The following is a 12,110-nucleotide window of genomic DNA, read 5'->3' on the forward strand; positions in this document are numbered from 1 at the left end:
AAAAAAAAAAAAAAAAAAAAAAAAGTAACTCAGTCTTGAAGATGATGAAACGGAGGCCTAGAGAGATTAAGTAACTTGCCCAAAATGACAGAACTAATGCATAGAAAAGAAATTTGATGTCTTTTGGCTCCAAAGACACCCCACATATGTGTTGAGTACAGTTACTAAAGTTATTCCACCCCCACCCCACCCCCAGAAATCTTCTGACTTGTTTTCTCACGGTTGAGTAGGACCATTTATTCGGCAGTGTACCATTCTCAGCTTGCAGTTGAAAGCCAAATATCCATTAAAGAGGCAAGGATGCAAACTTGCAAAGCTGATAAATCCAGGGGTGATTTTTTTAAAAATTTTTTATTTCTTTGCAAACCATCCAACAAGACATTTTAAATACTCTTACTGAATTTCATGGAACTGACTGCCAGGGTTGGAAGAACATTAAAGCCAGCTCAGCCACTGCTTCACTGGTTGGCCAGACCACACCTGGCACTTCTAGGAGGGCGCACTCACCACTCCCCAAGGGCACCCATCTCATCCTCTGATGGTTTATTAAAATGCACTCATTCATTTGCTAATTCATTCCACTACATGTATTACCCAATTTGTGACACGGTGTGAAGTACCAGAGAGACAATTCTAATATAGTTATGGGTCTCCAGGAGCCAGATATGCTAATCTCCTATCCTCCTGCAGTCTACCGTGGTCCTCACCAGATACTTATTTACAAAAATTCAGTTTGTTTATTATTTTATTACTTTTTTTTTTTTGAGACAAGAGTCTTGCTTTGTAGCTCAGGCTAGAATGTAATGGTGTGATCTCGGCTCACTGCAACCTCTGCCTCCCAGATTCAAGCGATTTTCCTGCTTCAGCCTCCTGAGTAGCTGGGACTACAGGTGCCTGCCACCACGGCTAATTTTTGGAGTTTTAGTAGAGATGGCGTTTCACCACGTTGGCCAGGCTGAAGTGATCCGCCGGCCTCAGCCTCCCAAAGTGCTGGAATTACAGGCGACCGGCCGGAATTAGTTTTAAGAAGTGCATGTCAGTAAGCCCTTGTGCTTTGCTAAGCATGAAATAAAATCCATGGTTTATTAAACTGAAATAAAGAAGGGAAAGGTTTATTCTTTTAATGAAAGCAGAAGACACATGAAAGATTGTGTTATAAACTGAAGTTCTGGCTGGGCATGGTGGCTCACGCCTGTAATCCCAGCATTTTGGGAGGCTGAGGTGGGCAGATCACCTGAGGTCAGGAGTCCGAGACCAGCCTGGCCAATATGGTGAAACCACGTCTCTACCAAAAACATAAAAAATTAGTCAGGTGTGGTGGTGTGCGACTATAACCCCAGCTACCCAGGAGGCTGAGGCAGAAAGATCACTTGAACCCGGGAGGCAGAGGTTGCAGTGAGCTGAGATCATGCCACTGCACTCCAGCCTGGGCGACAGAGCGAGACTCTGTTTCAAAAAAAATAAATAAATACAAATAAATAAATATAAATAATGTAAAACGAAACAAGCAATCCTGGCAGTAGCTGCTGGAATGAGAGGCGGGAGAGGTCATAGGGAGGTCAGGGAGAATGGAGCATGGAGTTGCGCTGGATTTGGCTAAGCAGCAGGAAGTGCAAGGCATTCCAAGCAAGGGGCAGGGAACAGAAGCAGCATGAGCAACCTGGCTAGGCAGTGTGTGAAAAGGCTGAAAGGTGGCTAGAGCCACTTCAATTTCATCCTTGAGGCAAATGGGAAACTCCCAAAGGTTTGAATGGGGAAGGGATGCCTACAATGAAAGTTTGAGAGTGAAGTAGAGTGATTGGATTGAGTGTAGGGCGGATTCTGAAGTAACTGCAATGTGCTGAAGATTATCCATTGACTTCTGAGTATTTGCAGTTTATTTTTAAAAATGATTTTATTGCCAAGAAATATAAACACTACTGTTTTGGTACAAAAACATAACAAAGTGTGTTAAGAGTCCCTCTTGCTGTTTTATGCAAAGTTTTAAAAACCTCTTGTTACAGTGGTATCACCCGTACTTCTGATTTCAAATAAATGTTCTAGAGACACAGTAAGGGTCCAACAAATGCTTGTTCAACAACACAAGGAAAGCCAGCTTTTAAAGTAAAGTAGGAAAACAGGCCGGGTGCAGAGGCTCACATCTGTAATCCCAATACTTTGGGAGGCTGAGGTGGGCAGATCACTTGAGGTCAGGAGTTCAAGAACAGCTTGGCCAACATGGTGAAACCCTGTCTCTACTAAAAATGCAAAAATTAGCCAGGTGTGGTGGCGCACACCAGTAGTCCCAGATATTCAGGAGGCTGAGGCAGGAAAATGGCTTGAAATGGGGAGGCAGAGGTTGCAGAGCCAAGATCGTGCCACTGCACTCCAGCCTGGGGGACAGAGGGAGACGCCATCTCAAAACAAAACAAAGCAAAGCAAAATCATACAAAAACATTAGCTGGTGTGGTGGTGCACACCTGTAATCCCAGCTAATTGGGAAGCTGAGGCAGAATTACTTGAACCCCTGGGGGGAGGTTGCAGTGAGCTGAGATCGTGTCACTGCACTCCAGCCTGGGCGACAGAGGGAGACTCTGTCTCAAAAAAAATATATATTTTTAAAAAAGAAGAAAAAGTAAAGTAGGAAAACACATCAGCAGCCTGCCAACAGACTCCCCTAGCCTTGCTGAGGGCCAGTGTTCTGGGAGGCAGATCTGAATTCTAGTCTTGGTTCACCCACTGGCAGGCTGGTGCCCTTGGACAGGTCACTTATCTGGGGCTCAGTTTCTTCCTCTATAAAATGAGATCAAATCCCATGTTCTACGAGTTTGTGCTCTGGAGTCAGACAGATCTGGGTTCTACCACTGCCAGCTCTGTGATCTTGTAGCTTCAGTCTCGTCATCTCTGACACGGAGATAACAGTAACTCTCTCACTGTGTTGTTAGGGTTTAAAGGAGATAATGTATGTGAAATGTTAGCAAACAAGTGTTAGCTACCCTGATTTCCGGTTTCAGAGTTCCGTGGTCCAAGTTTACGCCACATGCAGCGATGTATGTTGGGCTGTGGTGTGGCAACACTTCAGCATTCACTGCATGCACAGCTTGCAGAAGGGAAGGCCAAAGGAGACCTAAGAAGGCTCTTCAAACACTTGAAAGACTGGCATGTAGGTCGAGCACGGTGGCTCAGGCCTGTGATCCCAGCAGTTTGGGAGGCCGAGACGGGTGGATCACCTCAGTTCAGGAGTTTGATACCAGCCTCACCAACATGGTGAAACCCCATCTCTACTAAAAAATAAATACAAAAATTAGCTGGGCATGGTGGCGGGTGCCTGTAATCCCAGCTACTCGGGTGGCTGAGGCAGGAGAATTGCTTGAACCCGGGAAGCGGAGGTTGCAGTGAGCTAAGATTGTACCGCTGCACTCCAGCCTGAGAGACGAGAGTGGAACTCCATCTCAAACAAACAAAACAAACAAACAAAAACTGGCAAGCAGAAGAAAAAGACTTTTTCTCTACACCTCTCCAAAGAATTTAACTAGGCCCAGGGGAGGTGCAGTTTAAATTTCTAACAATCTCAACTGTCTGCCAAATGGAATGAGCTACTTCATATGGCAATAGTGAGTCCCCTGTCTTTGGAGGCATTCAAACAAAAGCCAGATGGCCATTTATCAACAATCCATGTAAAACACTATATGAAATAAAACCTACCTATCTAAGATCTCTTCCAATTCAGATTTTATTAAAGAATTTCTAAGGTCTTTGTGATGAGACATTTAGGCTAAGTTTCAAGAAATCAAGTCAAAATCAGTATGTGGGTTCATCTGCAATAAAAATGTTTGTTTTGCTTTTACAGTTTCCTCATTTGGCTGTTGGATTTTAAGAAAAAGCATCCAAGAAAAACAAGGCCTGTTCAAAAACAAGACAACTTCCTTTCACTGTTGCCTGCATTTGTACGTGAGAAACGCTCATGACAGCAAAGTCTCCTTATGTACAATGAAACAAGGTCAGAGACAGATTTGATATTAAAAAATAAAAGACTAAAAACTTAGTTTAAGAGTCAATTTAATAAGTTTAAAATAAATGTTTAGTTTCATTAGGATGATGCTATCAACATTTTCTTGGTTACAGACACATTATTAAAGTTTTGGGTTAATTTTATTGACAATTCTTAAGATTCTTTCTCATGCTTAATAAAGTATGCTACCCAGTTAACTCTTGTCTACATGAGCAAAGCAGATAGTACAAAACAGGAAATTACAAATCACTGATACTTAGTCCCTGTGGGAATCATGCTTTTATCCCAGCAATTTTACAAGGTGGCTGGCGTTCCCTGAGCATATTCTGAATTGCACTGTGGGGAAAGAGGTTGTGCTCAGTTGTAGGGTGGGGGGACGCACTACCTGAGGATTAAAAAACTAGTTCTGTGACCGTGAGGAAGTTACTTAAATTTCCATGGTCTGGGTTCCCTCCTGTGTGAAAAGAGAAGGTGGGCTTCAACCTCTAAGATCTTCTCCAATTCTCACATTTTATGAACTTTTGTAGAAAAGACATCAGGAGTTCATGTGGGATGACAGCAAGTTATTTCTTTGAGAAGAGTTTTGATCGCCAGGCAATATTCACAGCAGAGAGACCGTCAGATGATGATGCTAGCATGGCAAAGAGACCCACACATTTAAATCACCCAGCAAATATTCCGAAGGCTAATTGTAGCACATGTTATGAAAGACATTTCAAACTGTGGTTCTGAAGAGCGTATCCCATCTTGCAGAGATGGGGAGCCTGTGGGGACAAGAGTTCTGAAGCGGAAGAGACAACGAGAGTTCCCAGTAGCTAATGTTTGTCATTCTGGTTGACCGTGCCGGTCTATTAGGCTAGTGGTTCAGTATACAGATGAAATGAAACATGGAACCCGGTTTATTATCAGAACAACTACAAAGAAATTGTCCCCTGGGTAAGACCGGAGTGTCAAATCTCTCTCCTTTTCTCCTCTCTCCTTCAACGGTGGGTGTGGAGTGACTGTGCGTCCCACTAGAACCACGTGTCATGGCTGAGTCATATCCTCCTGCCCTTGGAATGGGAGGCACAGTGGAAGAGCTTCCCACAGAAGGGACGTGGGGAGCCTGGTGCCCGGACCATGGTGCTTCTCTCTTCCAACACGTCCACTCACCCCTTGGGAGACCCTCAAAAGCCACTTAAACACTACATGTTCACAGAATTTTTGGTAAAAGTAAATACCAATTATAGTGAGGAAGAATTTTGACCATGAAATGTTTTGAAAACTAAAAAATGTTTATATTTCATTTAACATTTGACACAGAAGAGACCACATCTGAATAAACACATTAAATCTTCAGAGCACTTTCACTGTGGTTTTGGACCTCAGATATGACAAATACTTATACTGACAAATCCATAATTTCTTTTGTAATTTCTTTTTATTTTTACAAATTATGCCATGATAAAATTTGACAAAAATTATTCATGTGAAAGTTTGCTTTAACGTTTTATAAGTTAATCAAGTGCATACCACAATAGATTTTTGGTGGTTGTTTAAATAGGGTGTTCTCATGATTTTAGTATTACACAACTTTAAGCTGAGACTACACTCAGAAATAAGTTTAGAAAACGGCATTACAAAAGGTTGGGAGTGAGCAGTAAAAAAACAAACAAACCCAAGCAGGGCTGTTGTGCTGTGGGAAATCAGACGTCTTCACTGCCATAAGTCTTCAGTGCGGCCAAACTTAAAAACCAGCCCTCTGTGAATAAAACAAGAAACACCACATGACTCCCTGAATTTGAGAAAAGAATATGTGAGATTTCGAGAATGGTGTGAAACAAGCAACAAAGAATTGATGAGTTGTAGAAGAAAGTTTGGTACCAAATGTATCAAAACAGAAACTGATCATTCTAAGGTAGTGAATTCTTCCATTATGTTCAACTGTGCTATTAACCACCATATTCCCAGCAACTGTAACTTTCCAGTGCTGAAGACACACGTGACAAAAGTTCACCAGTGTTTACTACGTAACCATTATATGTCTGATTTTTTTTTTTTTTTTTGAGATGGAGTCTCGCTCTGTCACCAGGCTGGAGTGCAGTGGTGCGATCTCAGCTCACTGCAAGCTCCATCCCCCAGGTTCACGCCATTCTCCTGCCTCAGCCTCCCAAGTAGCTGGGACTACAGGCGCCCGCCACCACGCCCAGCTAACTTTTTTTGTATTTTTAGCAGAGACAGGGTTTCACTGTGTTAGCCAGGATGGTCTCGATCTCCTGACCTTGTGATCCACCTGCCTCGGCCTCCCAAAGTGCTGGGATTACAGGCGTGAGCCACTGTGCCCGGCCCTATAGGTCTGATTTTATCAAATTCATTCAACAAACTGTTTTGGTGCCAGGGCTATAAAATAAGATACAAAGCCACTGTCCTCAAATTGCTCTCATTCTTGCTAACGCTATGTGGTAAGCGTGGGGGTGGTTGGGGAAGGAGACTTACATACCAAGTATTAAGGGGGCACAGAAACACAGAAGTCAGTGGCCCTGAATAAGTTAGAAAAGGATTTACAGAGGTGGTAATATTTGAGATGGGCTTTTGTGGAAAAACAGGAGTTTGAATGGGAGATTGGTAGGAACAAGACCTCACAGGATGATGAAGGTGGGTGTTTTGGGGACAGGAAACAGTACATCAAAGGGGAAAGAGGCATAAAAAAGCATGGGGCTTCCAGAAAAGCCCAGGAGACTGGTATGACAGGAATTTGCCCTCACAGAGCTTAAGTCCAGGGCAAGCTTGTCCAACCCGCAAAGTGCAGGCCACATGTGGCCCAGGACGGCTTTGAACGTGGCCCAACACAAATTCGTAAACGTTCTTAAAACATTATGAGATTTATTTTGTGATTTTTTTTTTTTTAAAGCTCATCAGCTATTGTTGGTGTATTCTATGAGTGCCTCAAGACAATTCTTCCAATATGACCCAAGGAAGCCAAAAAATTGGACACCCCTGGTCTAGGGTTTAGGTGAGGGAATGTCTACAGTTGTCCTCAAGGCTTCAATTTAAAAGAGGCAAGAGGGCAACTATATGCATAAAATGGTAACTGAGGTGTTAACAGAACAAAGAAGAATCCACCATGGCCAGATTATGGTTTAGGAGATGAGGAGGCAGGGAATGGACACAGCCAGGCTTTGGGAAGCCAACTGCCGAGGTTGGCAAATTACCCGCAGGTGCCTTAGATGAGCCAGAGTGCAGATGCCTGCCTGCATGCTCTACGGGGCAGCTGGCGCACAGTCCCAGGCACCAAATGAAATGGGAGCTATAAGCCAGACATGGTCGCTCACGCCTTTAATCCCAGCACTTTGGGAGGCCAAGGTGGGTGGATCGCTTGAGCCCAGGAGTTTGAGACCAGCCTGGGCAATATGGCAAAACCCTGTCTCTACAAAAAATACAAAAATTAGTCAGGCATGGTGGCATGTGCCTGTAATCCCAGATCTCTGCTCTTCTAGTTAATATCGGATCTACTGCTCTAACAAAGAAAAACTGAAGTTGGTTATTAGAGGCCTCTACTGTCCAAATAGCTTAAAAGAGACACTGTAACTTCAGAATACTCGTCACAAGATATGAAGTCCAATCTGAAGAGTTTCTTGGGCAAGAGCCAGGGACCAGTCCCTCCTACACTGTCAGATGGTCACCTCTGGTGCTGACATCTGTCCACTCTGACTTCTGAAATGGTAATTCTATGCTGCTGCTGAGTACCATTCTGTTACGAATCAGAATGGCAGGTGTCCCCTCCAAATCTGTTGTTGAAATGTGATCCCCAATGCTGGTGCTAAAGCCAAGTGGGAGGTGTTAGTTATGGGGGCAAATCTTTTTTTTTTTTTTGAGATGAAGTCTCACTCTGTCACCCAGGCTGGAGTGCAGTGGCTCGATCTTCGCTCACTGCAACCTCCACCTCCCAGGTTCAAGCGATTCTCCTACCTCAGCCTCCCAAGAAGCTGGAACTACAGGCACGCACCACTATGCTCAGCTAATTTTTTTGTATTTTTAGTAAAAGACAGGGTTTCACTATGTTGGCCAGGCTGGTCTTGAACTCCTGACCTCGTGATCCACCTGCCTTGGCCTCCCAAGGTGCTGTGATTACAGGCATGAGCCACCATGCCTGGCCAAGGGGGCAAATCTTTCATGAATGGCAGGTTAGTGCCATCCCCTTGGTGATGAGTAAATTCGCACTGTTAGTTCACATGAGAGGTTGTTTAGAGGAGGCTGGTACCTCCTCTTCCTCCCTCTCTTGCTTCATGTGATATGCTGGCTCCCACTTTGCCTTCTGCCATGACTGGAAGCTTCCTGAGGCCCTTACCAGAAGCAGATGCTGATGCTTCCTGTTCAGCCTGCAGAACCATAAGCTAAAATAAACCTTTTTTCTTTCTAAATTACCCAGCCTCAGGTACCCCTAAATAGCAATGCAAATGGACTAAAACAATAGGCAATCTGCTACAACCACTCTGCTAACTGTGTCCATTACCTGGAGTTCAATTTGCTTATAGGATACAAGGTATAACCCAAAGAGGCTGTGCATCTTGTCACATCTAAGTTTACATTCTTCTTATTTCCAAACTGATTTTACAAAATGGCAAAAATGCCTGGTGATGGAATAGAATAGGTGTGAATACCAACTGGTGGCTCATTCTGAAGAGCAACTATTAGTATTTCAAGAGGGCTTCAGAAGACATGGGATTTTTGTTTCTTTTTTGGAGGTGGGTGGGAAGGGAAGGGGAAGGAAAAGTCCTGTAATATACATCAGATTCCTAGCCTTTTTTTGGATTAGCGGCTTCTTTGAAAATCTGATGAAAGCCACAAACTCTTTCCAGAAATATGTAAAACACCCATTTCCTGCACTATGGAAATGTCTGATGAGTTCTCACCTTCAGAAGGTTAAGAATTCCTGGCCGGGCACAGTGGTTCATGCCCATAATCCCAGCACTTTGGGAGGCTGAGGCGGGTGGATCACGAGGTCAGGAGATCAAGACCATCCTGGCTAACACGGTGAAACCCCGTCTCTACTAAAAATACAAAAAATTAGCTGGGCAAGGTGGCGGGTGCCTGTAATCCCAGTTACTCGGGAGGCTGAGGCCGGAGAATCACTTGAACCCGGCAGGCAGAGGTTGCAGGGAGCCGAGATCACATCACTGCACTCCAGCCTGGGTGACAGAGCGAGACTCCATCTTTTTTTTTTTATAAAAAAAGAACTCCTGATGCAGGCCGGGCACAGTGGCTCACACCTGTAATCCCAGAACTTTGGGAGACCAAGGTGGGCAGATCACAAGATCAGGAGATCACGACCATCCTGGCCAACATGGTGAAATGCTGTCTCTACTGAAAATACAAAAAAAATAGCCAGGCGTGGTGGTGTGTGCCTGTAGTCCCAGCTGCTTGGGAGGCTGAGGCAGGAGAATCGCTTGAACCCAAGAGGCAGAGGTTGCAGTGAGCTGAGATCGCGCCATTGCAGTCCAGCCTGGTGAGAGACTGAGACTCTGTCTCAAAAACAAACAAACAAACAAACAAAAAACCAAAAACCAAAAACCAAAAAACAACAAAGCTCCTGATGCAGAGGATTAAGAGCCGTTGAGTTGTTCGTGGGGTTTTTCGGCCAGTGATGGGGATGGGTTATGGGGGCTGGAGGGGGTGGCAGTGGTTGGAGGAACAGTCTGGGTAAAGGGCAGGCCCTAAATTTCTAGGAAAGATGAACATCAGAGACGATTATTGATAAAAGCCTTGAGGTTTTTAGAGGTTTTCATCATCTTTTCATTTGTAATTGAAAGGGAAGGATAAAAAATGGGCTTTTCCTCCACACCTCAAATCTCACTCACAAATTCTACAATATCAAGGGCAGAACTATAAAATATATCAGAAACCAAAATTTAAGGATAAATGGTTTTAGGCAGGCTTTCATCTAAAGCAAGTGTTAGAGATCTAAGTTTAAAATGAACATCACCAGTGTTATGTAACTAAATCTTCATGAATCATAGTTACTCACTCATTAAAAGGGGGCGTGGTAGCAATCTTAAAAATTAATGTAAGCTCCTAAGGTTGGCAGCAAACCAATTCATCTATTTAAAATACCCTTCTCAACCTTACTCTTCATGTTTTATGAAAATATCATGGGGGAGGGGTATTGGATGAATTGGATGAGTAAGCAACTAAATATAGTAAATGATATAAAGAAGCTATTTTTTTTTAAAAAAAAGGTAAGATAAAGAATGCAAAACAAACTTACCCAAAAAAGATGAAGGCATTCTGGAAAAATACAGCAATTCCAGGGTATACTATGTCTTTTTCTGTAAAAAATAATTGCAGTGTTCAGAAGGTTATGATCTCAAAACATTTAGTTTCAGATATATTGGCAAATACCAGTTTTCCCGCCTAGAAGAATTGATTTTTCTTGGAATCAGGGTTGGCTTGAGTATTAAAATGACATAATGTGTGACAGAGTCTAGCATGGCTTTAGTAAATGACAGCTCCCTTCGTTCATTTAACAAATATTTACTGGGGGCATACAGTATGTTGGCCCTATTTAATGCTGAGGATACTGCAATAAACAAAACAGGTACAATTTTTTTTTGCCCTCATGGAACCAGAGAATATACTGAATAAAAAGAAGATAAAATAATGCAGGAAAGGTAGAGAAGTGTAGTATGACATCAGACACAGGTGGCCAGGAAGACCCCATGAGAAGGTGAGACTGGAGTAAGGACACGCAGGAAGTGAGGGCGGAAGCCATGCACACGCCCTGAGGGAGCACGCCAATGTATTACAGGAACAGCCACGTAGGCACAAGAGGGAAGAGCAGGAAAAGGGTAAAGAAAGAGGGCAGCTGGGCGGTGGAGACCTGGCTGTCACAGTGAGGACTCTGATTTTTACTGAGTGAGATGAGAAGCCACAGGGTTGTGAGCAGAAAGGTGATCTGAGCTGACATATTTTAAGAGGATCCCTCTGGCTGCTGTGCTGAGGGTAGATTAAAGGAGGCAAGAGAGGAAACAGAAGCCAGTTAGGAGGCTCTTCCAGGAAATCAGGTGAGAAATCATGATGGATTGAACCAGGGTAGCAATGGAGGATGGTAAATGGTGATTAGACACAGGATATATTTTACAGCACAGTCAACAGGATCTGCAGATAGACTGGATGTGGGGCATGGGAGGAAGACAAGTGTCATCTCTGACAGGCCTTCACCATCTAGGGCTTTTGGCCTAAACACCTGGAAAGATAGAGTAGCCAGACATTAACTAAGATTGGAAGGACTGCTGGAGCAACATTTTTTTCTGACTGTATCTAGAAATGAAGTTGAAATTCTCATAAATTTCTACTGGAATTGTCAATGACTGCTCACTGACAGAGGCACAATAAATAGGTGAACTGTCAAATTTTTCTCATTTCAGAACAGCTTTGGTTAATCTGATTAACATAACAGATGGTTTGCATAGGTCTTCACTACCATTTCACGTTAAATAACCATTACCACTACAATGGCTTCTAAAAACGTTATAAAGCCAACTTTATAAAATTACAGATCTGCTAATAATTCTCAAAACATAACCTTACTCCAGAAGTTTTCAAGAAAATAGCCTAAAATTATGAGATAAAGACATTCCTGTTAAAAGGGGCTCTGTATTAATAGTTGTATCTGGGAAAGAGTTATCAGTAATTTCATTTTCTTCTTTTGAGTTCTTTTACATTCTTAGTTTTCTATAATGAACAAGTATTACGCAATTCCCATGATTAAAAAGATAATTTTTTTCCCTTTTTTTCTTTCTTTGTTTTGTTTTTTGAGAGGGTCTCCCTCTGTTACCCAGGCTGCAGTGCAGTGGCATGATCGCAGCTCACTGCAACCTCTACCTCCCGGGTTCAAGAGATTCTCCTGCCTCAGCCTTCCAGGTAGCTGGGATTACAAGTGTGCGCCACCACGTCCAGGTAAGTTTTGTATTTTTAGTAGAGACAAGGTTTTGTCATGTTGGCCAGACTGGTCTCAAACTCCTGGTCTCAAGTGATCTGCTTGCCTCAGCCTCCCAAAGTGCTAGGATTACAGGTGTGAGCCACTGCACCCAACCACATTTTAAAATATATATATGGCTAGGCATGGTGGCTTACTCCTGTA

At 43.2% G+C, this 12,110-nt stretch overlaps 2 protein-coding genes across 10 annotated transcripts in view; one reads left to right on the top strand and one right to left on the bottom strand.

The window, feature by feature from the left end:
- Positions 1 to 4,134, top strand: part of LOC105521412 (RH-like protein) — a 56,950-nt gene extending 52,816 nt beyond the window's left edge. For 3 of the 9 annotated variants that reach the window (XM_011955627.1, XM_011955631.1, XM_011955634.1), the window contains one exon: positions 3,830 to 4,134. In XM_011955627.1, the coding sequence (XP_011811017.1) occupies positions 3,830 to 3,856 (27 nt within the window). In that variant the 3' untranslated portion in view covers positions 3,857 to 4,134. The remainder of the gene's footprint in view (positions 1 to 3,829) is intronic. The other 6 variants (XM_011955626.1, XM_011955628.1, XM_011955629.1 and 3 more) reach the window with 3 other exon arrangements.
- TMEM50A (transmembrane protein 50A) overlaps positions 4,022 to 12,110 on the bottom strand; it is a 26,897-nt gene continuing 18,808 nt past the window's right edge. Inside the window, 2 exon segments of the mRNA XM_011955673.1 lie at positions 4,022 to 5,732; positions 10,236 to 10,296. Of these exon segments, the coding sequence (XP_011811063.1) occupies positions 5,687 to 5,732; positions 10,236 to 10,296 (107 nt within the window). The 3' untranslated portion in view covers positions 4,022 to 5,686.

This window comes from Colobus angolensis, unplaced genomic scaffold (assembly GCF_000951035.1).
Source record: "Colobus angolensis palliatus isolate OR3802 unplaced genomic scaffold, Cang.pa_1.0 Scaffold4, whole genome shotgun sequence".
Classification (NCBI taxonomy): Eukaryota; Metazoa; Chordata; class Mammalia; order Primates; family Cercopithecidae; genus Colobus; species Colobus angolensis.